The 22,332-nt window shown below is 42.0% G+C and overlaps 6 protein-coding genes across 6 annotated transcripts; 2 read left to right on the forward strand and 4 right to left on the reverse strand.

Moving 5' to 3' along the window:
- Window positions 1-1,947: 1,947 nt before the first annotated feature.
- EAE97_005870 (uncharacterized protein) lies at window positions 1,948-9,504 on the forward strand (the record flags this gene model as incomplete). The annotated part of the gene is made up of 11 exons (XM_038876383.1): window positions 1,948-2,368; window positions 2,428-2,528; window positions 2,584-2,656; window positions 2,915-3,445; window positions 3,503-4,181; window positions 4,349-4,702; window positions 4,795-6,041; window positions 6,086-7,534; window positions 7,650-7,793; window positions 8,015-8,765; window positions 8,883-9,504. The coding sequence occupies 11 exons, from the start codon at window positions 1,948-1,950 to the stop codon at window positions 9,502-9,504; spliced, it is 6,372 nt and encodes a 2,123-aa protein (XP_038732859.1).
- Window positions 9,505-10,244: 740 nt separating this feature from the next.
- Window positions 10,245-12,322, forward strand: EAE97_005871 (uncharacterized protein; the record flags this gene model as incomplete). The annotated part of the gene is made up of 5 exons (XM_038876384.1): window positions 10,245-10,368; window positions 10,427-10,532; window positions 10,582-11,177; window positions 11,238-11,372; window positions 11,421-12,322. 5 exons carry the CDS (start codon window positions 10,245-10,247, stop codon window positions 12,320-12,322), a joined length of 1,863 nt encoding a protein of 620 aa, XP_038732860.1.
- Window positions 12,323-12,775: 453 nt separating this feature from the next.
- On the reverse strand, window positions 12,776-14,996 carry EAE97_005872 (uncharacterized protein). The gene is made up of 3 exons (XM_038876385.1): window positions 14,527-14,996; window positions 13,917-14,467; window positions 12,776-13,194 (listed from the first exon to the last, which is right to left on the reverse strand). The coding sequence occupies exons 1-3, from the start codon at window positions 14,901-14,903 to the stop codon at window positions 13,025-13,027; spliced, it is 1,098 nt and encodes a 365-aa protein (XP_038732861.1). The 5' UTR covers window positions 14,904-14,996; the 3' UTR covers window positions 12,776-13,024.
- A 1,327-nt stretch (window positions 14,997-16,323) lies between these two features.
- EAE97_005873 (uncharacterized protein) lies at window positions 16,324-17,449 on the reverse strand (the record flags this gene model as incomplete). Its single annotated transcript, XM_038876386.1, has 2 exons — window positions 16,324-16,796; window positions 17,401-17,449. 2 exons carry the CDS (start codon window positions 17,447-17,449, stop codon window positions 16,324-16,326), a joined length of 522 nt encoding a protein of 173 aa, XP_038732862.1.
- A 482-nt stretch (window positions 17,450-17,931) lies between these two features.
- Window positions 17,932-20,391, reverse strand: EAE97_005874 (uncharacterized protein; the record flags this gene model as incomplete). Its single annotated transcript, XM_038876387.1, is given in 5 exon segments — window positions 17,932-18,716; window positions 18,731-19,267; window positions 19,323-19,769; window positions 19,838-20,099; window positions 20,161-20,391. The coding sequence occupies 5 exon segments, from the start codon at window positions 20,389-20,391 to the stop codon at window positions 17,932-17,934; spliced, it is 2,262 nt and encodes a 753-aa protein (XP_038732863.1).
- Window positions 20,392-20,884: 493 nt separating this feature from the next.
- On the reverse strand, window positions 20,885-21,816 carry EAE97_005875 (uncharacterized protein; the record flags this gene model as incomplete). Its single annotated transcript, XM_038876388.1, has 3 exons — window positions 20,885-21,577; window positions 21,624-21,690; window positions 21,743-21,816. The coding sequence occupies 3 exons, from the start codon at window positions 21,814-21,816 to the stop codon at window positions 20,885-20,887; spliced, it is 834 nt and encodes a 277-aa protein (XP_038732864.1).
- Between the last annotated feature and the right edge of the window lie 516 nt (window positions 21,817-22,332).

Raw genomic sequence — 22,332 nt, forward strand, 5'->3', positions numbered from 1 at the left:
AAATCTCAATCCATAACTCAAGAACAGTCGCTTGTGGATGGTATGCAGGTATTGGAGAGGATGCTGATCAATTGACTATTTGCAGTGATTTTACTGATAACTTTTGTGTTTGAATTTATCATTGGGGTTTGGGTCGTTTGCTTCTTGTATTTGACCCGCATTGCTTAGTACTTTTTGTCAGGAGATGAATGTTCAGCGAGCACAAGAATTTTGATAGGCCAGACTCCCCTTCTTCTTCAAACTCTCTAAATTCTCCTTTCCATCTAGATTTGGCTCGAATTTATCGTGTCTAGTAACTGGCTTATATGTTTGAATGGAGACTATATCCAGTTTGATGGTAAGTAGACATCAATAAGTTGTTGGTAGAAATTACGATTGTTCGATTATGTTTACACCTTGCTGCTTGACGCTGGAATGGAAGTGTTTGTAGCATGAAGATACATATTTGGAGGCGAGTCTTTGACATTTTTCCGGAAGTACGGAAAGAGGTTGTCTCAAAAATAATTCCTTCCTTCAACTTGCTCGGCTCACATACCGTAAGCTTCTGAATTTTGGCGATGGTATCTGATTTTCAATAGCAATATCCCTCACTCAAAACCCCCTATTTGTATCGCCTCATACAACCACATAGTCGCACTGTTGATTTGTGGATGAACTTGCATGATGCTTGGTCGATGTAGCTCCAACAAGGTTTTTCTGTACAAGAATCAGAAAAGGTGAACAATTTATTAATCATTTTTGTAATTTCGTATACCAAAATGAAAAAGATCCAAATGCTAAGGAAAAAATTACATTACTTGTAGTCGTAACATTCCGGCTAGGTCACTCAAATACTAATCTGGTATACTGAAGTGAAGATGTTTACAAATCAATTGGAAATGGGCTGGTTAGTCAGTAAAATGTCGAGTGAAGAATTCATTATTTGGCTCATTTGGCTCATTCGGCTCAATTGACTTGGATGAGATTTGATTGGTAGGATGGTGTTTGGATTGAGAAGTTGCATTCGGGAAGCTGCAGGTTTTGAGGCTGATTTCTCCGCTTCGGGATTTTGGACCGCCCAATCGTTCTTTCTTTCCTTTTTGAACTTACCGCATGGCCTGTTACTGCATTTGACTAAGTTGTCAGATGTTTTCGGTATCTCAGAAGCCGTGAACCTCGTGGAATTGACACACCGGTGCCAAATGAAGGGACAACCAACAACTTCAAATAGCGTCTCTGGAAAAGAGTAGTGAGTTTTTCCCAATAGAAGCTGCGCATGTCATTTGAGTAACTAAAGACAATGTTCTAATTCAAAATTCTCGGGATGGTTCATCAACCTCTTGTCAAACCGGCAAATCAAACATGATTTGGTGCCAACAGATTTCGATTTTTTGCCTGATACAGAGCCTTGGATTACGCATATTGAGAACCATGTGTTATTGTAAGTACTGAAGGCATACTTCTGGCGGAATGGCAGTGCATGCTGTACTTATGTTATCACTCCTATACGAACGCATTGTAAGGCTTGTGTGGCATCAAGACACCAAGAGATCATCCCAGTGGATGAATTCGCGTACAGAAACGCTGAATCAGGCTTTTTGAAGCTTAGATACGTTGTGTATGCCTCTCGTACAATTTTCTTGCAACGGTGTGGCTGCTGTGTTTGCTCCGCCCCTCTTTTATAATATCTAGTGACCATTTCGCCCGTTTTAATGACCATCTATGTTGAGCCTTATCATAACACATTCCCCCGCCATTTCAATGCTTATCACAAAACAGAATATTGCACACTGAGCCATATATTCAAGATTCAGATTTAGCTTCTATTCACAGCATGGACCCGTTGTCAGTGAGCGCCAGCATCTCTGGATTGATATCCATTCTCGATCTTATAGCTGGAAAGAGCTACTAATATGTCAAAGAAGTCAGGGGATCTGCCCAGGAAGTCAAAAAAAACTTGTCAACGAAATGACCGATCTATACGGCATTCTCAACCAATTGCGCCTGGTCGTCTCACGTTTTGATGACGAGTCAATCTCTTCCACCATTCAATTCCAGCACATTGATACTTGCCGAACACTACTTGACAGGATTAAGGAAAGATTAGATAAAGCTGACCGCGACAATATCAGTAGTCAAAAGTCGGCCATTGGCCGGAAATTTTCGAATTTAGGGCGAGCTCTTATCTGGCCTTTCAGCGTCATTGAAAACAGAGCACTCATCGATGATGTGACGACACAGAAGTCTACTTTGATGTTTGCGCTTCAAGTGAATGGAATGAATGCGCTGTTTGATGCACTCAGTGACCAGAAGATACAAGGACTAAATATAGAAGCGATACGGGCGAATGTGCTTGGCCTTAGGAATGAGAAAGCGGTATCTATGTTGAGTAGGTGCTTCGTAACACTTATTTCCCCTTACATTCAAACTAACGTGTTCACGTTTCAGACCAAAAGCAGAAAAAGATTATTGAATGGATAGCTCCATATGATCCCAGTCAGAGACATCAAGAAATTGCGACGAAACTTCGACAACCAGGTACTGGTCAGGTAAGGAGAGGCCATTCCTACAAGGTCTGCTAGAAGATCCAGCTAAAAATTAAAGTGGTTCACCAAGGGAGATCAGTTTAAGTCCTGGCTTAATGAAAAGGCATCGAAGTTGTGGTTGTATGGCATTCGTAAGCATTCGTTCTGTTCTCTTGATAAACTTACCCCAATCGAAAAATCTATTCTGATACTTGTCTTAGCTGGGGCTGGAAAAACTGTATTAATGTATGTCATCAAGTAATTAATTTCTGGGCTAGTCTGCTTACTCAAAATAGCGGTTCTACCATCAGCTGTATCTTTGACCAGCCTGAAGACAGTGATTGTATGCGATTTTCAACTCTAAACTGATGTTCTAACTTAAAACTGATAAGGAACTTCTTGCTTTCTAGGTTTAGCATTCTTCTATTGCGATTACAAGGATAAAAAGACACAGGATCCTCTAAATATCTTGGGTTCTCTGGTCAAGCAACTTGTGTTAGCCGACCGTCGCGGATTTGCGGAGCTAGAAGCATGTTGGGTCAATTATTGTCCAGATGAGGATATTGGAATTTCGAACCCAATATCAACAGAGCATCTCTGTGAATTACTTCGGCATATATCACGTTACTTCTATAACGTTCATCTTGTTGTTGATGCTCTAGATGAATGCAGAGATGGTCGTTTGGATATTGTACGTCTTCTGACTGAGCTCAACGCTACCAAGGACAGCAATATCAAAATCATCTTGGCCTCACGGCTCGAGCCAGACATCGAGAGTTACTTGGTATATTTCATAAGACTCTCAATTGCAGCGCACAGAGACGACTTAGAACTCTATGTACATTCGAAAATAGAGCTTCGTCTCCGCGAAACCCAAAAAGTCATCTGGAACCAAGAGTTGAGAGAAGAAATCGCACAACGGTTGGTGAATGAGGCACAGAGTATGTGTAAGTCATATCAATCTAATTATTCATCTAATCCCAATTGCTGACTTTTAGTCCGCTGGGTAACATACCAACTAGACCAGCTGTGTGACCTCGATACCCTCAGGGGTGTTAGGCGAGCCTTGCATTCCCTCCCGCCGACATTATTCGAAACCTATGAGAGAATACTAGACTGCATCAACCTCAGCAGTGATGAGACCAAAGAGCTTGTCCATCGAGTCTTGATTTGGACTGTCTGTGCCGTCGAACCACTCTCGTTAGCCCAATTACTCGAAGCCGTATCCATAGACCTTTCCGATAAGCATTTAGACCGAGACGGAATTCCAAATGAGCAGAGTATCTTAAAGAGATGTAGCAGCCTTGTTAGAAAGATTGATGGACCTTGGGGCATTCGGATCGAATTAGCACATTTCAGCGTCAAAGAATTTTTGCTACTTCAAGTCCAGAATGACCATTATGCCACGTACCGCGTTTCACAGGATTATCATAACGTTTACATGGGGAAGATCTGCCTTACCTATATACTGTTCGAAGACTTTCGCGATATAAGTCACTACACTACGCATCCCAATACAAAAGCCATCTGCGAAGATTACGCACTTTATGACTACGCCGCAAAATACTTTTCTAATCATTTACGTGGTAACACTAACGATGGAGAAGGTTTGGCATTGTTGAAACTACTTTTTGATCCCATCAAAACAGATAACTTCGTCTCTTGGGCCCAGAAACTGTTAAGCCGCACGTATTCCACTAACATGCACCAAAATATCATTTGCAGTACTAGCACGCTACACTTCGCAATATTGCTGTCACTTCCTTGTGTGGTCAAATGGTTGATCTCAGAAACCAGCATTTTTTCGTGTCTAACGAAAGACAGCGATGCTGGTGACTTGCTAGCCTGCGCGGTAGCTCTGGAATGGTCCTGTTACACGTAGTAGAGCTTTCAGAATGCAAACATCATGCTCAATCGAGTGATAAAAATAATATTTTGGAGTATTTGATAAAACATGCCTCAATAATCGATCAGTTTCCTCTAGTCACGGGCGAATGGGGGGAATATCCACGCACAAACCTGATGGAGCTTGCCATTCAAGCTCGTTTCGGATGGGATATACTGCTTCAGCAAGGGGCTCAAATAACGAATTCCTGTATCGAAGCTCTTGAGGCGGAGCTCGAGCATAGCTTTGACTTTGTTACCAGTTTCGTACAAATTACACGGCCACGAAATGTTCCAGCACTCATGATTCCAAGGTCAGTTCTATTACTGCTACAATTATAATTATCCGTTTGCTCCAAACTTGATATCATTACACGTACTGACAATATCAATCCAATTCGATTAGATTCATGCAATTTGCGCAACAATTCAAGCGTGTGGATAAACCTCTCGCAGATTCATTCTTCAATTTTAATGCCGAAATTGACTCTACTGGCGAGATGGCAGTATTGCACACAGCAATTGCCTTTGGCCAGACGCACACGGTCATTCAAATCTTGAAAAATAAAAATATAGAAACAAATTCGTATAACAAAATAGACGGATTGAGCTCACTACACCGTGCTTCAAGAGACGGTCATTTAAAAATTGTCAAGGTTCTCCTCAGTTGCGGCGCCTTGGTTGATGTTCGTACTTCAATGCATCCCACACACGTCACTAGAACCAATTTATTCGGATTGGAATGTGTAACTTCTTTTCATCTAGCCGTGGTGAATGGTCATTTGAATGTTGCCAGATTCTTAGAAGAGTATGGAGCAGATATCAATAAACCTGACACGAAATCGGGAATCACACCACTCCATTCAGCCACAGCACAGCGCGTCGAAATGATGGAATACCTAATTCAGTCTTCGGTATATGGTGATAATCTTTCGACTACAACACCAACTGGGTGGACAGTACTTATGGCAGCAGCAAGGCTTGGCTCAATTGATGCATTCGAATTTGTTCTGTGTAATTCTGATCCTTCTATAGTTCTATTGCAGGATGATACTGGCTTCAATTGTTTTCACGAGGCTATAAGATCGAGCATTGCCCCCCGCCGTAAAGTTACTGTTCTTAGACGCTCATGTATAAATCCGTCCATATCAACCAAAGAAGGGCTCACGCCATTACATATTGCAGCGGAACGTGGGTTCTACACATTCCGCGAGACTCTTGAATTTTTCCTGAACTCATCTTCGTCTGCCTCTCAAGATCTTTCTGCTCTTCAAATAATGACCAATCATGTATACTTACAGAGTCCTGATTCTCGATGGGCTTCTCTCGAAAAATCGGAAGACATAATAAACTTTGTCTCGGAGTCTGGATTATCTACTCTACATATTTTGATACGCAGGGTATATTCTCCTCCCTATGATGGGCTCAGAATGCTTAGATTGCTATTATCATCTTATCGGAAGATCAATTTAGAAGTCGGAGACATTGAAGGAAGATCGGCCTTGTTAGTACTTTGCAATGAAGGACTTCAGAAGGTACAGGGATATAATCATTGCAAGCACCTCTTTGCTGGTGCCATAGAGTTGTTGTTGCGTTATGGAGCTGTTACCACTCGACAAGATGTGGAAGGAAATACAGCACTTCACTATCTCTGTAGAAGCGACGTTTTGGGAAACTTGAGTGTCGATGCATGTTAGCTCTGTTGGCGGCGAGACCGTCGATGTTCACTGATACTTCCGAAATTCTCGAGTCAAACAGTCCCACCTGGAGAAGTGGAGATGATAAATATGATCAAAATGATGGCAGAAATAAAAGTGATTACGTTCCCAAACATTACGATGAAGATTATGGGAAATACGACATTACAAATGATGATATTGGAGGTTATGACGATGATGGAAGTGACGACGACGAGAGTGATGATTATGACAATGACCACGATTTTTTGACGGAGCTATACCCCACAACTCAACTGATTTGTCCAAGGAGCAACGATATAAGCTTGTTGGAGGTACTCAACGGATCTAAGATTACAGCTCTGCACATATTTTTCAGGAATCTCGACGCCATTTGCCGCCAACCATTCGCCATTAAAATTGCGCTCATGTTAATATCTAAAGCTTCCGAAAACCAGCTCAATGACACCTTGATTAATGGCCGCAGTCTCTTTAACGTTACTCTTCAATCCAACCAAGGCCAACTCAGCCAGATGCTCATTAGCCTCGGGGTAGATACTGTATCTTCGGATCGGGGAGACCCTCTGCGAACAGCTCTCGAGATTCTCTGTATTCATGGATCGCACCATAAAAGTATTGTCAAAAAGATTATTAAGGATCACACGAACAGCACTACGCTCGACGTTGATGGTTTCACTATACTTCATCTTGCCTGTATCTATAAACAGGTCAACGTTCTCGAAGAATTACTTTGTGCTGGTTGGAAGACACATGTCTTGAGCCGAAATGAAAACCCGTTGATTGTAGAAGGTATTGAATCTGGAAATACAGCAATGGCTAACTTGCTGCTAGAACATGGAGCAATTCTGCTGAACAAATACGAATATAAATCTGATATCGCGTTTTCTCTTTCAGTTGCGCCAAATCATATGATGTGTAAGTTTCTCAACGAGAAGGGCATCAATGATTGGCACTGCAAAGCCAGTGGGCATTTCTGGGGACAATCCGTACCTCGAATAAGCACAGGGCAGATAATATATGGCGGTATTCTGGAGAAAAGGGAATGGCACTTTGAAATCGACAATGTGACATCTTTGCATGATGCATCTATACATGGCACCAAAGAGACTATGATGTGTGCCCTAGATTTTGGGAACCAATTGGATGTCAATATTACTGCGGATTTTGGCATCACTCCACTATTCTTCGCGATCTTTGGCAAGAGGCTTGAAATCACTGAATTGCTTCTATCAAAAGGTGCCGCAACTAAGGCCATCTACGGCCCTCGGAAATTGACACCGCTACATCTTGCTGTCGCAGGGGGCAATGAACTAATTGTTGAAACTCTTCTTCAATATGGATCGGATGTTCAGGCTCGTGATAGTGTAGGGCTCACTCCGGCTACGCTTGCTTTGGATCTTAAGTATGAAGGTATAGCGGGAATTTTGAACAAACATTTGGCCAAACTTTGTAAGTCTGTCGCATACTTTTCCCGAGTCTTCACCGTATTCTCTAGCTACAAACATTTCCCAACAATAATGAAAGCTTCAAGACCATGCTGGTTACTGATATTTTTTATGTGTAGTAATATTTGAGCCCATTTGTCCAGATGACAATAAATCAGCTACAGAGACTGATAAAGTGGACGGTGATAAATATGTATCTGTTGCCATTGAAGATGCTATCATCCGTCGGGACCTTTTGACTCTGAAATATCTACTTCAAAATGGTGACAGCATTGAAGGGGCTTGTTTTTGCGGGTGCAGTCCATTGCTTAAGGCTTTCGTGAGAAGCTCTTCCAAGGAAATAATTCATTATCTATTGGATAAAGGAGCCTCGCTAGAGGGAATAGTGACATGTACAGAACCGATACCCACAGCTGATTCACATCCCTTCAATATGCCGCAATGTTGGGAGACGAACAAATTATGGAAAAAATTCTCACAGTAGGAAAGCCAGCTCCTCAACAAAAGGTCCACCCTTTACATATTGCAGCATATAACGGTCATTCGGCTTGTGTTAGGCTGCTCTTGAATTATGAACTCGGAAATAAATGTGGAATTGATATGAATAGCAGCGTTACTAATCGTCGATGCTTCGAGGAGGCTCGAATTGTGAGCAATGACAATGAGGTTGTCAAGGACATCGGCGGAACAGCTTTGCATTATGCTTCATTTCAGGACCACTTGAATACTATGGAGGAACTCTTAAAATCGGGAGCAGATCCTAATGCTCAAAACAGGTGGGGAGAAACACCTCTACATGTTGCCACAGAGGAAGGTCGATATCAAGCATGCCAAGTACTGATCTCTGCTGGATCTAACGTTCTATCTCGGGATTTTAGAAACTTCTGCCCGATTCACGTCGCAATATGGAGAAAACACAAGCGAATAGTGGAGTTTATGATAAAAGAATTGGTCAGCTTCGATATTTTTCTGGAAGATGGAGGTGATCTACTGGCTTATGCTTGCCGCTTTGGCCATGCTGAGACAATAGAATTACTCTTTGCCGCTGGGATGAACATTAATTTAACCCACAATAATGAGTGGCCGACGTTCTTTTCCGTTATTTTCAACCAGGCTTTGACTGAAGAATTCCGAATAAAGTTACTAGCGGATGTTGATAATCCTTACCAAACACTTGGGTCGGGAAGTTTACTTACAGTTCTTTGCAGTGAATCCCTGCTATCGGTAGCCAGAAAGTGAGTTGATCTTTTTATTGCTCTTGCAACTATGTTATAGTATTCAAGATGTAGTATTTGTCTGATATTTGTCGCCATTATCTCTGGAGATACTACTAGACCGCTGACTTGGCATAGATTACTGATAGGAGTGCCTAAAGATAAAATATACCAATATGTCAACTACATCGGTACATTTGGAACAGCTCTATACTGCACAGCAGCAAAGTCTCTAGAGCAAAATCTAAAAATGGCGGAGCTGCTCATAGATAATGGAGCTGAGCTTGAAATCATTAAACCATCACACGGCACACCTCTAATGGGTGCGGGTTACTATGGTTGTTATAACATGGTTGCGATGCTTCTCAGAAAAGGGGCAAGAACCACATGCAACAAACATGATGGGACACAAATGACTGCAGGTGAAGAAGCTAGACACCATCCTGACATAGTATCGTTACTCAAGAACTTTGAGGAGAAAGGTATTGAAGCCTTAAATGAGCCCAGGCCAACACTAATTGCCAATATGATGAAGTTTGAGGAGTGTTTGAATGGGATTTCGGAAGGAAAGGAACAAGAAAAAGATCAGGAGAAGGAGGGAAAAGAAACGAAGAAGAGGAGGGAGAAAAAAGCAAGGAAGAATGTTGCGAGAAAATTGATGAAGATGAAGCGCACCAGAGTGATGTCTTTGAGAGAGACAAGGAGTAGATGTTTTCGGGTTGCCAATAGACTAACGGCTTATTATCCTATGTTTAAGTAACTTGAAGTTCCTTCTTAATTTAATCATAAGAGTCTGTATCGGCACCATGATCTTTAAGTCCTGACATATCACTCAATGAAGGACGTGAAAAGAAGATCCGAATGCTGATCCTGCTGGCAATACGGCTATATATCCGTAAACAAGCTACCACTCAAGATGATGATCTCATGTCGCCCGTCAAGATTCAAAATACAATCCAGCGTCGTATTGTTGATTCAGTAAGTCCTAATAAACATTACACAGGTCAATCCATGATTCATGATACACATCTCTCATAGGTCATAACTTCGCAAATTCCTCATTTGATATCTTGGGTTGGTGGCACGCAGTTGTGTACAGCTGAGAAAAGAAAACGCCACAATATATATAATCTCAAAACGCCACCATCGACCCATGCATAATCATGTCCAATAAGCATCATACTTTCCGTTTCTGGCTTCACACATATACGGTATCGAGCGGATAAATACTGGTGGTTGTCTGTAGTTCTGTGTGTCTTATATTATATGAACCGGCAATGAAACCCCTCTCGTTAGGTTGGAGTTTCGTTTCTCTGGATAGCAGTGAATCTGATAGCGTTATTTAAATATTTTAATACGATAGTGAATAATAGCTAGCTTTGGTTCAATTTTTTTCTCTTAAAAGTTCTCCTCTCCTTGATCTTCAAAACCTGAAAGTTGTATCATCAGGCTGTTGCACTTTACGAAACTCTCCTCTTCGTGATTTACAACTTCGACAGCATGGCTTTCTCTCTTATCTGGATCTTTGTATCCATTCTCGTACTCTGGATCTCCAATGCGTACCTTTCGTTGAATCGAAATATTGCGATTGCAAAGACCACTGGCCTTCCCTACATCATATCTCGTGAGTTGACTGTGAAACCTTCGTGTCGTTGTGAACTTCTTACTAACTTTTGATGTAGCAATCAACGGCATAGCCGGATTTCTCTGGACCGGTATTCATGATATTGTTTTCAGCATTCTGAAATGTCTACCATATTCTCAAAATTGGCTATATCCAATGATTATGTAAGGTTGCATTGCATTAGCATACATCCAGTCAACTGACTCATAGCAGGTATCTTGACCCCCATCGAGGATGGCACTACAGCCAGGAACTGCGTGAGCTACATGGCGAAGCATTTCTCATCATTAGTCCTGGTCAGATATATCTTAGCATGGCCAATGCAGATACCATATACCAAATGTCCATCCGGCGAAATCACTTCCAGAAACCCGTCGAAGTATACGGAATTGTCGATTTGTATGGAAAGAATATTCTCACCACGGAGAAGGATGAATGGAAACGTCATAAGAAAGTTGTCGCGCCTGCATTCTCGGAGAGGAGTTATGCTATAGTGTGGAAGGAAACTATGAGCCAGGCGTATGAAATGCTAAGACATTGGTCAGGAGCAAAAGATTCGAATGAAGAGAACCTGGAAGTTAAAGATACTGCACCGGATACTGCAGTTTTAGGTCTACATGTTATTTCTGGAGCGGCGTATGGCATTAGCCAGAGCTGGAAAGGAGACGATAAGGAGTTGGGTGACAATATAGTTCCCGGTTTCAATACTACTAAGCTTGAGGGTAGTCATCAATTGATGTTCAAGGAAGCTCTGGGTACATTGGTTCATGATATCATTTGGGCAGCGCTTGCTCCGATGTGGGTATACAGTAAGTGGGAATTCTTTTCTGGCGATTCTGGACTAGAGGTGACATCTAACACGAGTTTAGGTATCTCACCTTTCCACAAGAAGTGGTATCGGTCATTTGTCGAATGTGGTGACTACTTCAATGAGCTCTTTGATCACAATTTGAAGGTTATTGAAAGTGGCCAGAATACAGACTCTGCGGCAATGGGCATTATAGGTATTTATACTTCTTGAATTCAAGGAATGAATACTAATCAAACATCAGGTTCTTTGGTAGAAGCTACTCGACTCGAATCCTCGGATGATTCTAAGAAAATGCTCACCAAGCAAGAAGCGATAGCCGATTCCTTTATATTCCTCTTCGCAGGCCACGAAACTACATCCAACGCAATACACTTCATAATCCTCTTCCTGTCTATTTCCCTCACAGCACAAGATCAACTTCAATCAACGCTTGATACAGTTCTTGCAGACAGATCACCAGAATCCTGGAATTATGAAACAGATTTCCCAGCTTTACACGACAGTTTTGTTGGAGCCGTCATGAACGAATCCTTAAGAGTCATGTCCCCTGTTATTGCCATTCCGAAGGTAAGCTTGGAATTGCGACAATTGAATTTTGAGGGAAGAATTGTCACGATCCCGGCAAATACTTTTCTGCATTTCGATGTCTTGGGTGTGCATCGAAACCCGCGTTATTGGCCATGCCAAAAAAGCCAGATTAGTGACAAATCTCACGATTTAGATGACTTTGTACCTGAGAGGTGGATGCCTGACTATGAGGAAAATTCAAAAGACAAAGCCTCCCCTGACGCTTCGAATGACAATCTACTCTTTGTACCACGTAGAGGAGCATTTATACCTTGGTCAGAAGGCGCTCACGCGTGTATGGGAAAAAGATTCTCGCAAGTTGAGATGATGGCTGCATTGGCTGTGATATTCAAAGTCTGGAGCGTTGAATTGGATGTCAGAAAATGGGCGAGTGATGATGAGATTGAGAAGATGAATGTCGGAGATAGGAGAGTTGTTTACAAGAAAGCAATGGAGAGAGCGAGACGACTTATAAGCGAGAGTGAGACTGTCATTACGCTAAAGATGTCTGGAGAATCTATCCCTTTGAGGTTTGTCAAGAGGGGAAACGAGAGGTTCAAGGAATGTTTTCTCTAAAGTGGGCTAGCTATTGTAACGAAAGCATTCAGGTTGGGGATGGGTGTTGCAGAAATTAACTTCCCACTCTCTGCCGTTTGCACAGAGATGGGTAAGCACTTGAGCTATCGAAGTTCGAGTACCTCAAACTGCCAATTTCAGATACAATGATTAGAATTAGCATTTCATGAGTGCTTTTGAGAATACAAATGAATTGGTGAGGTTGTTTACACATAACATCCTGAGCCTAACAATAGACTTCAATTATCATATTCTCCAAGTGATAGGCACTCGTTTCATTCTATCTTATTTTCTCTTATCCTCGCCTCGGCTCTTCCCCTACACCTGAGCATTCAGTACAAAGCGTATGTATAAAAATGATCGAGTGTGAAGTCAGGATTGAAGAGCTAGTATCCCTAGGTTCACATACTGATTTTGCAATTTGCGATAACAAGGTATACTTAGACCGAGATTTTAGATCAGAGTAAATAGCAATTTATCATCGAGAATACCAACAAAGTTTTATAGAAATAACACCACTGAAGAAATAACGAACTGATAGCAATCATGTGTTCGAAAAAATCATACCAATTGTATTAATTCAACTAATAGAAGCAGTCCCGAGCTACTGAGATTAAGACACCTAACTCCTCCTTTTATTCCCCTGTCACTCATCGCCATCTCCCATTAAGAATTCCTCAAGTTTCTACACTTTGAAATAATCTAATGAACCATCGTCTTTCCAATTACACTTTTCCATCCCTTGGCCCTTTCAAACCCATTAGATTGAGTCTGAAAGTCCATCATCGCTTGATAGACCTCCTCCTCTGAATTGAGGACAAAAGGGCCATATTGGACTACCTTTTGATCGAGGGGCTGACCTGCTACTAGAACTATAGAACTCGTTAGTATATATTCTCTCCTATGTCATAAGAGATAAGAATAAAATATTGTAGAAGTGCGACTCTAATGAGGAGTACAACTGCTATGGATACATCTGATGATAACACTAACCCATTACTATCAACGACCCCGAGTTTTAGACATTACAGAGTAGTATTTGCTTGAGTACTTGCAAATATACCAGAAATGTATGCCTCAAACATGAAAGCACTTGCTTTGGAATCAACCCCACCAACTTGTCTATCTCGGCTACAGTCTGACCCCACTCGGGTAACATTCGGCCCCTTCTTGCATATATTGACCCGCTCGTGCAAACTCTGCAACCAACCCTGCAGCACAACAGTCTGGAAGCGATTTTTCAACGCTGTATTATTGGCAAACAAGCAGCGATCTTCCATCATTCAAGCAACAACCAGCGTTTGTGGTTTAGTGGTAAAATCCATCGTTGCCATCAATCTCTTCCTTCATTAGGAGATTGTGAAACAACCTCGATGGGCCCCGGGTTCGATTCCCGGCGAACGCATTACCCTTTTGTTTTCCGAACAACTTCAAACCGATGGTTTTTTGTTCTGTCATCGATGTTTTGAAGTTGTGGTTGAGGGTATTAGACAAGGTTGGCCTTCTTTTTGTTCCTGCCAATTTTGGCCGCGAGGTTTGGGAGGTTGTGAATTGAAAATGAAGCGAAAACCAATCAAATGAATGAGTAACTTACTAAAATGTCCATTTTCTTTAGCAGACTCTTCGACTTCTGCGTTCACTACATCTCCCTCCTGACGGAATACCACGTTGTGGAATTGTGCAATCTTAGTCTTCTCATCTCCACTTCCAAAGATCGTCTCTCCACTCAAGGTATAAGCAAAAGCATTCCATCCAGCTGGTAATGATTGCTCAATCTTTCCACCCGGTTTGATTTCTACGTCGAAAATCCAAACTGGTGTATAAGCTAATTCTTGTACACTATCAACACCATGACTTTGGCCTGAAATAATCTTCACATGTACTTTTCCATCATCGATGTCGATGTTTGGGATTTCCTTGGCCCGTAGATCACGATATCGTGGTTCGCATTTCTTGAGTTTTTCGGGTAAGTCTACCCAGAGTTGCATTCCAACATTTGCGCTGCCATCGAGATTTTGTCGTGGCATTTCCGCGTGCATTATTCCTTTTCCTGCAGTCATGAATTGAAGGTCTCCTGCTTCGATAGTTCCTGCGTTACCTGCGAAATCTTCGTGGTCGACAGCACCTTCGAGGAGGTAGGTTATCCTGATGAGGGGGTTGAGTCAGCGGCGCTTTGATACGGAGAAACGAAATAGTTGACTTACGTTTCTTGTCCTCGGTGTGGGTGATCTGGAAATCCAGCTCCGGGCTTAATGGTGAAATGGTCAAGCATAAGGAATGGTGAGAAGTTCTTTAATTGAGGTGTGCCAATTGAACGACGAACTCTCGCTCCCGCACCCTCAGCTTGCTCGCGTGCCAAGAAGGCTTTTTGAATTCCTCTTGGTGTTGTCATATTGACTGCTTTTGATGTGCTAAAATGTGAAGCGGATGGGAAATTGGAAGGTTGTTTTAGTGAAGGAATGGTGGTTGTGTCGTTTGCAAACAAGTTACTTATGCCTTCGATATACTCGATGATTGGATCTCGGAATATAATTGAGAATACTGCAATGATGATTGAAAAAAATAGAAGAAGCAACTTCATCTGGATAGCATGAGAGATTTATAGGATATTTGAGAACGAATGAGAAACAAAAAGAATGTTCTTTGAGGGGATACTTAAGGATTTGAATGATATTTGACTCTATTGAGCTATTGATGATGAAATGCTTATCGGATTGCTTATGGATTGCTGATTAAGAGCCTTACACCTTGTTAGACCGAAGGTAGGGCTGACCAATAAGTGCTGGAGAAAGTTTGAATTGTGGCTGGGGCTCTTTGTAATAGATATATATCATTGGTCAATCTCGATTGCTCCGCATTTCAATTCACTGAATCAGCTTTTACAATCACAGCCTTACCCCCACCTTTTTAATATTAGGTTACAAAGCGAGAACAGGGTCACGTGGGTGTGTTTCAATTACCAATTTATGTGAATGAAATGAGCCTGGAAGACAAACGCAAGTTATAACAAGTCTAGCGATAATGGATGATTGACCTTAATTCTGTCTGCATGGCAGGAATATCGAACGTTGTGCCCTTAAACTCATCAGGTGCGGCGGTCTACGATGGCGACCGTGGGCGAAACGGCTGGAGTCGGATATATGCCATTATCAATGCACTCAAAAAGCATAGTCAACATTAAATCATTCATAAAGCAAAAGTGGGCTTCAAACAACAAAAATATTTCAGTACTCTCTGGTATGCAGCACATAGAGACATTAAGCATTTACTACCTAGAACAAAGTAGAAGACACTTAGATTGAGCCCGCATCACACGCTCAGGAGAGAACCTCGCTAGCGAAATTGCCGAGGCCTGCAAACAGCAAAAGGGCTTCGACTTTTAATTTCGGAAATGTTGGTTCCTCTCCATGATCTCATACACTGCAATAGATGGCGGAAATGATCAAGGAGCCAGGTAGCTATTCATGCTCCATTGTGAGTCATTCTAACGATCTAATAATCGTTTGAGATTGAGATTGAGCCTGGTGTGGCTTTCTCCAGTACACTGGGTCATGACAGAGCGAGTGGCTGCTGGAATTTCCAGCTCTGTTTGGAACGATGACTGTCAATTATCTCTTTGGAGTGTACTAGATGTAACGTATTCTGGGATCAGTTTAGTGGATGGCTTGCAAAGTTACTGTAGAAACTATTACCAAGCTAGTTTTCAGAGGATGAGAAAAACACTGAGTCACACTGTCTACTGGGAATTTTACCTCGAAACAATTTCTAATTTTACAGCTAGATACTTCAGAGCAGTCACACAAAAGTTGGATAATAGATTTCCCTATCAAAAAAATTCGTCGAATAGATACCTAGTACTGATATCGCAAATTCAGTCCAGCAACGAATAAACTAGCTTGACCATTCCTGTGATCTTCTAGTGAAAAGCAACGCATTCTGAAAACACAACTTTTGGCTCATTCATACCAGATGACGGCGCCATTTTCCTATCAGGAAATTGCTCACTCCTTATCGTCCTTTTCGGTCGGGTCCCCATAAGAAATGAGTGAAGGATCCACTCTAAAGCCTTTCTCCGCAAGCTTTTTCAAAATTTCGCATAAGCTTTCGATGACGTCTTCATCAAGAACCGCCGGATGCTTCTGTTCGTAAACTTCCTGGACGATGTCATACTTGGGGGTATTACGTTCCTGTTCCGCAAGAGAAGTTCCGTTTATCCAAGGTTTGGTCCATTCGAGTCGGTTATCTACCTTGAATCTCCTTTTGATTTTCTTTCCCGTCACAGTCATCTTTATTTGATTGATAATTTCCGCTAAACTCATTTCGCGCTTCCATACCTTCTCCTTAATCCAACAATTATCATAATCATATTCGAAGGCCTTGTCAAAAGCTTTCTGGATTTCAATGCTTTCATTAGCCGTTTGCTTGAGCAATATCTTTTCTTGTCCCTCAATCCAGCTAGGACACGTGGTCCAGTCTTTGGGGGGTTAGTCGATCGGTGGAACAGTGGTTTTATAACATCTAGCAGCACGATGTAATACTTCGATGTGCAAGAGCTTGTGGTCGTCAGAGAGTTTGTACAGAGGAGTTCTTGTCTTTTTATTAGATGGACAGAACCACGCCGAGTACGAAAGTCCATTGGCTTTAGCACAAGCGCCATAATGAAAAAACTTCAAGATACACATCTTGCTTCGCGGGATATGGATGAAGTTGGCTGTCAAGTATCGTCTTCTCGATGGTCTGGTAACCAGTGCACTAATGCCATTAGTTTTTTTTCTATCCTCGAGGGCGTAATACGTACGGTATTTCTATCAGGACAGACTACTTGAGCCTATGCTAGAGTTTCCGTGTTCTGAATTTGTATATCGAGTATGACCGACTTAGTGGTTAATCAGAGGCATTTCCACGCAGATCAAAAGAATATATAACAATTCTCCCCGTAGTTAGGCAGGAAAACTCTTGAACTCCTACGTGTCGAACGATGTTAGTGAATCTCAAGAATCATACCACAAGGTCTATTATGACTTTGACTAAGCTGAGATGAAAATTGGTGTTTCAATGTATGTGCTCGAGTCAAATACCCTTGGAATCATTCATGAAGCTACTATCTTTACGTGTCGGTTGTAACATTTTGTATGTTGAAAATTTGGTCATATGGGGAGCATGTTTTTTCATACTATGGCGATTGAGTTAGAATCATGCATTGTAATGATAGGCATACGAAATCGCCGCTATCAGAATTTGGCTGGTTCAAGTTACTCAAGTCTACACTCCGCTCATCATATTTCCAAGTTAATATTCCTAAAACAGTGCCCAGAAATCGTTATTTTTCATTGTGCAAATTAAATAGACTGCGGTGCTTCCATCTTTCTCATCGCCTAGATTAACAACATGCCAATCCATGTAAAGCTCAAATTTGGATTCCCCAAATTGGACCGAAATCTCTCCAATTCAGTACCGGACTATGCCCATCGAGTCTCCTTCATATTTGTGTATATAATATCACCAATAGAGAATAAGCCTTGTAAAGTAACAGTGAATTGCTTTACTACATTACATGCCTCTTTGAGAATCTTTTCACAGTCTTCTGCACCTTAGATTTTAGCAGAGCATCATGAATCTTTTCTGTGCTTTCTCTTGCGCTTTTTTCCTCCACTATCTCTTCTAATTCTCTCATTTCCGCTTTGTCTACCTCCTGTTTCCCCCTCCCTCTCATCTTCTAATATCTCCCCATCCTCCTTCAAATTAAGCCTCTCCCCTCGATTTTCTTTCACCCTTCCTTTGTCCTGCAATTTCACCTCACTACCGCTTTCACTGCCACCTCCCTTACCCGCGCTTCTTCTTTCTTTCTTCCCATCAGACTCCTTATCCCCGACCCTTCGCCTCTTCTTTGCTGGGCGCTGCTCGCTGCCTTTTGACAGCTGTAACGGGGACTCCGTAATCTTAGCATTGTTATTGATCATTGGAGGAGAACTCATTTTCAACCCAAGTTGTGGACAGGACTTCAAAGGCATGGTGGAGTTCAAGCCATGTGCCAATGAACTTTTCATCAAGCGAGGAGCCATACCTAACGGAATTCGAGGACCAGATGGAGGAGCTCTATCTAAGCCCAAAGACCGTTGAATTTCTGCACGATGTAAAGCTGCACTTTGTGCAGCGGCTCGTTGCGTATTAAGTTTTTTTGGAATAAGGCCTGTTGATGAATCTTGGGTACTTGATCTTGAACGGCTGGATGTTGGGTTCGAGCTTCCTTCAGAAATTTGGCTCTCTGCTCTGTTACTTGAACCGAAGGTTTTGATTGGGCCTTCTTTTCTTGAGCTGCGCGTTGTGCTTGAGTTTCCCGAGCTTGCGATAGTTTTCTTTGCAATGTAGAAGATATTAGTGAGCCAGTCGATGACTGGGCATTTTGACCATTGGATTTGTTTTGTATTGAGACTTTACTAATGGAAAAGGCTTGAGACATCAATTCGGGAATACGGTCAGTGATGGTGGGGTGATTTACTTGAATACGATCGCTGACCTTTTCAGCGGATGTAATAACCACTGAGTCACCTATCTCTGTATTTTGTTCCACTCTAGTCACCATATCAGAAGCACTAGCTCCATCATCCGAGACATCCTCCATAAAAGCATTGTCCGTCTCTGTGGATAGTCTTCGAAAGGAATTGCCTGTAGTAGCTGGCTGCAAACTAACACTCTTGCCATGAAGCTCCATCTTCTCTGATACTAGAGCCAGTGAGTTGTGGACTCTTTCAAGTTCTTTGGAATCATGTTCCTTTTGCAAATGTTCGTAGAGCTTATGGCTGTTATTTTGCTCATTGTATCTCTTACGAAGTTTCTCATCCTTCAGTATCATGTAAGAGATTAATTTCTGGTTCCATTCGGAGCGCACCTTGTCCATAGCATTCTGATTTTTAGCATGTCTGAGATTAAGGATATAGTCATGAGCTAAAAACCGCTTAGTACCTTATCGCCTGTAAAAGAGTGATCACTATCTTCTCACCGATACTTCGCAAGAGACTCCCGAGGTGATTTTTACTAATGACTCCATTCCACGATGAGCTCTTCTCTGTGTCGTTAGCACCCAGATCATGATAATAGTTTGAATCATAGTTTATGTCTTTCTCCTCGACGATAATGCCTTTGGCGACACTTTTGAAGAAATCTTCGTTATATGGTTCGGGAGGGTCATCAGGATGAGGCACTCCTATTGAACGAACTACTTCCTCGCGAAAGGCAGCGAACTGAATTTGTGCTGTGGGCTCGTTCGGTTTTTGATCTCTTCGCTCACAGTCTGTCAGGCGCTTCTTTCTATCATTATCGTAGCTCCACTTCCTGTCGTGATCCGATAGTGTAATGAATGCACGCTGGATGTTGATCCATTTTTGTCTTATGTTTCGTAGACTTGTCGGTTCTTTTTCGTAAATTTTCATTTTCCCTTCATCGGACTCTGGATTATAGGTTCGTCCTCGAGCTTGTCAGCAGAGTTCCCATAAAGATAGAAGTGTATTGACATACTCAACTCAGAGTAGGCCTTGTTTATGTCCTCAGTGGAGGCAGATGAATACAACGATAAAACCTCATAATAGTCCATGTCTAGATCATGGACATATCGAGCTCCATGCAGATCCTCTGCGTCTATTATAATCTGTTCAGCGTATCCTTCCTTTCTCGTCTTTTTGTCTGCTTCTGGCATGGGTTTCAACCCTTTCGAAGTTTTGAGCTCTTCAAAGCCAATCTTCTTGAACTCAACATCCACCTCCTTGGAAGCTTCCGCGTCCTAGAAATAACAACCAATATTAGCATGTATACTGTGTGCTTTTTATGTGACCATTAATTACCGTCATGTGTGCTCCAGGGTCAGATTGAGGGGAAACGCCAAATCGAGGATGAGTACCAGAGCACACAGCTTCAGCAAATTGAATGATTTTGACATATTGTTTAAATTCGAATAACTCCTGTGGTTTGTATTGTTCGGCTTGGTAGAGCTCATAGATAGTCAAGCGGGGAGAGCCTTTTTTTGGTTCGTGATAATCTGTATTGGGTCCGCTAAGCTCTTCACTCGATGCCATGGTAGAAAACAATAAAGTACAAAATTCAAGTTCTGGTAGGATATTTTCTAAAGCATAAAGTGAATATAAAATAGATGCGACAACAAAGTGATACCAGTGTTTTCACAGTTAACTGCCGCGAAAGAAAGAAGTTGATTTTAGAAGTTGAGGCTATTCAAGCCTTTCACTTTGTTTACTTAAACGGTATTAAATTGTCCCATCGGCTGATCCATGTCCGAATCTCCGAAGTGATGCTTCTCGGATAAGAAGAATCATGATTGAAGAAAGGTACGATGAGAGCCTTCTTCGTTTGGGAAGGTATGTATTCGTGAGTTTCTTGAATGACACATGATTTTTGCCAAGGCGGATGGCTGCATAAAAGAAGGGTCGAAAGAAATCCCATCACATCCATCATGGTTCACCACCATGTTCTTGATTCAGTTGGAAAGGTTGGTAGAATACATATTATCTTTATAAGTTAATTGCATGACAAGCAATTCAACTATGCTATTGCTCATTCGTCAACATCGCAACTATTAGAGATCTCCTCGTACTTCTTATAATTCTCCCCATACGCCTCGATCTTCGCCATGATTGCCTTGTAAGCATCGCTTCCAATCACTACTCGCAAAGGTGGATCTGAGAGTGTAGCCAGCTTGTACATTGCCTTCGCACCTTTCTCTGGATCTCCAGCTTGAGTGCCGTTCCTCTTTTCCATTGCTTCCTTGGCATTTAGATGATCATACGCAGGGTTTCGTTTCTCGGGAAATTGCATAGATCTTCCAGCCCAATCAGTTCGGAATCCACCTGGCTCAACACAAGTGAACTTGATGTTCCATTCTGGCTTCACTTCTTGACTAATACTTTCAGTAAAGCCCTCGACTGCCCATTTACTTGCACAGTAAATGCTGAAAAAAGGCACGCCTCTTTGACCTCCAATACTAGTGACTTGTTGAATAAGACCGCCACATGGCTTTTGGCTTCGCATTACCTCCATTGCCTTCTTGGTTACGGCAAGAAGACCGAAGAAGTTTACCTCCATCTGAGTACGAGCTTGTTGCTCACTGACTTCTTCAAAGACACCGGCAAGGCCGTATCCTGCATTGTTGACGACTACATCGACGCGGCCAAACTTATCGGTTGCGGATTTGAAAGAGTTTTCAATGTCAGATTGACTAGTTACATCAAGTTTGAGGGCCAGAAAGTTCTGTTGCTATTAGAGAGCTCTATCGTATGTGTTAGAGATATAGTACCTTCTCACTTGTCCCCTTGAACTTTAAAGTCTCAGGCTTACGAGCAGTTGCGACGGCAATATCTCCTCTAGGTTGAGATTAGTTGAGCATTTTTGAACCATTTCTCAAAGACGGCTTACTTATCGAGAACCTCTTGGACAAGATGGTTTCCGAACCCGGTGGAAGTACCAGTGATGAAAAAGACTCTGGGCATGATTGTTGCAATTGAAAGAGGAGGCGTGGCGGCTGATTATAGATTGTTTTGTCTGGATTTCTTACTTGAGAATTATTTGCAACAATGTCAATCACCAAGTAATGTCAACTAGCAATGCATATATACATTAGGATTGGTATTAGGGCCGGATTTAGGGGGGGCAAACTCCAGCAGAAGCATAAGTGGGAACTGGACGACGTCATGATTAATCCATCAGTCGTTGTCCAGATTCCATGCGTCACTGCTCCCTCTATGAATTGATTGAATAGCTTATGGAACTATCTACCTAGGTAGTTAGGTATTTGGTATTGATTTTGTTCCATCATTCCATCACAACTATTTATAATGACAAGAGAGGATTGAGGACTGGAGCATGTGGGGTGGGGTGTAAGTAAAAGCGGTGAAAGGAAAGGCAAAATCCAATTCCGGCTCAACTTCTTATTGCAATTGATCCATGACAGACAAGAAGGACATGACTTCGAGTTTGTGGGGGAAGATGGGGTCGATGCGTCTCAA

Source organism: Botrytis byssoidea (genome assembly GCF_014898295.1).
Source record: "Botrytis byssoidea strain MUCL 94 chromosome Unknown BBYS_010, whole genome shotgun sequence".
Taxonomy (NCBI): Eukaryota; Fungi; Ascomycota; class Leotiomycetes; order Helotiales; family Sclerotiniaceae; genus Botrytis; species Botrytis byssoidea.

What these genes read in the sequence shown, in the direction of transcription:
- EAE97_005872 (XM_038876385.1), bottom strand. Translation starts at nt 14,903, where the DNA reads ATGAAGTTGCTTCTTCTATTTTTTTCAATCATCATTGCAGTATTCTCA. An exon ending in CCACACCGAGGACAAGAAAC is followed by an intron (nt 14,468 to 14,526) that starts GTAAGTCAACTA and finishes CCCCCTCATCAG; the next exon opens with GATAACCTACCTCCTCGAAG. An exon ending in TAAAGAAAATGGACATTTTA is followed by an intron (nt 13,195 to 13,916) that starts GTAAGTTACTCA and finishes CGAGTTCTATAG; the next exon opens with TTCTAGTAGCAGGTCAGCCC.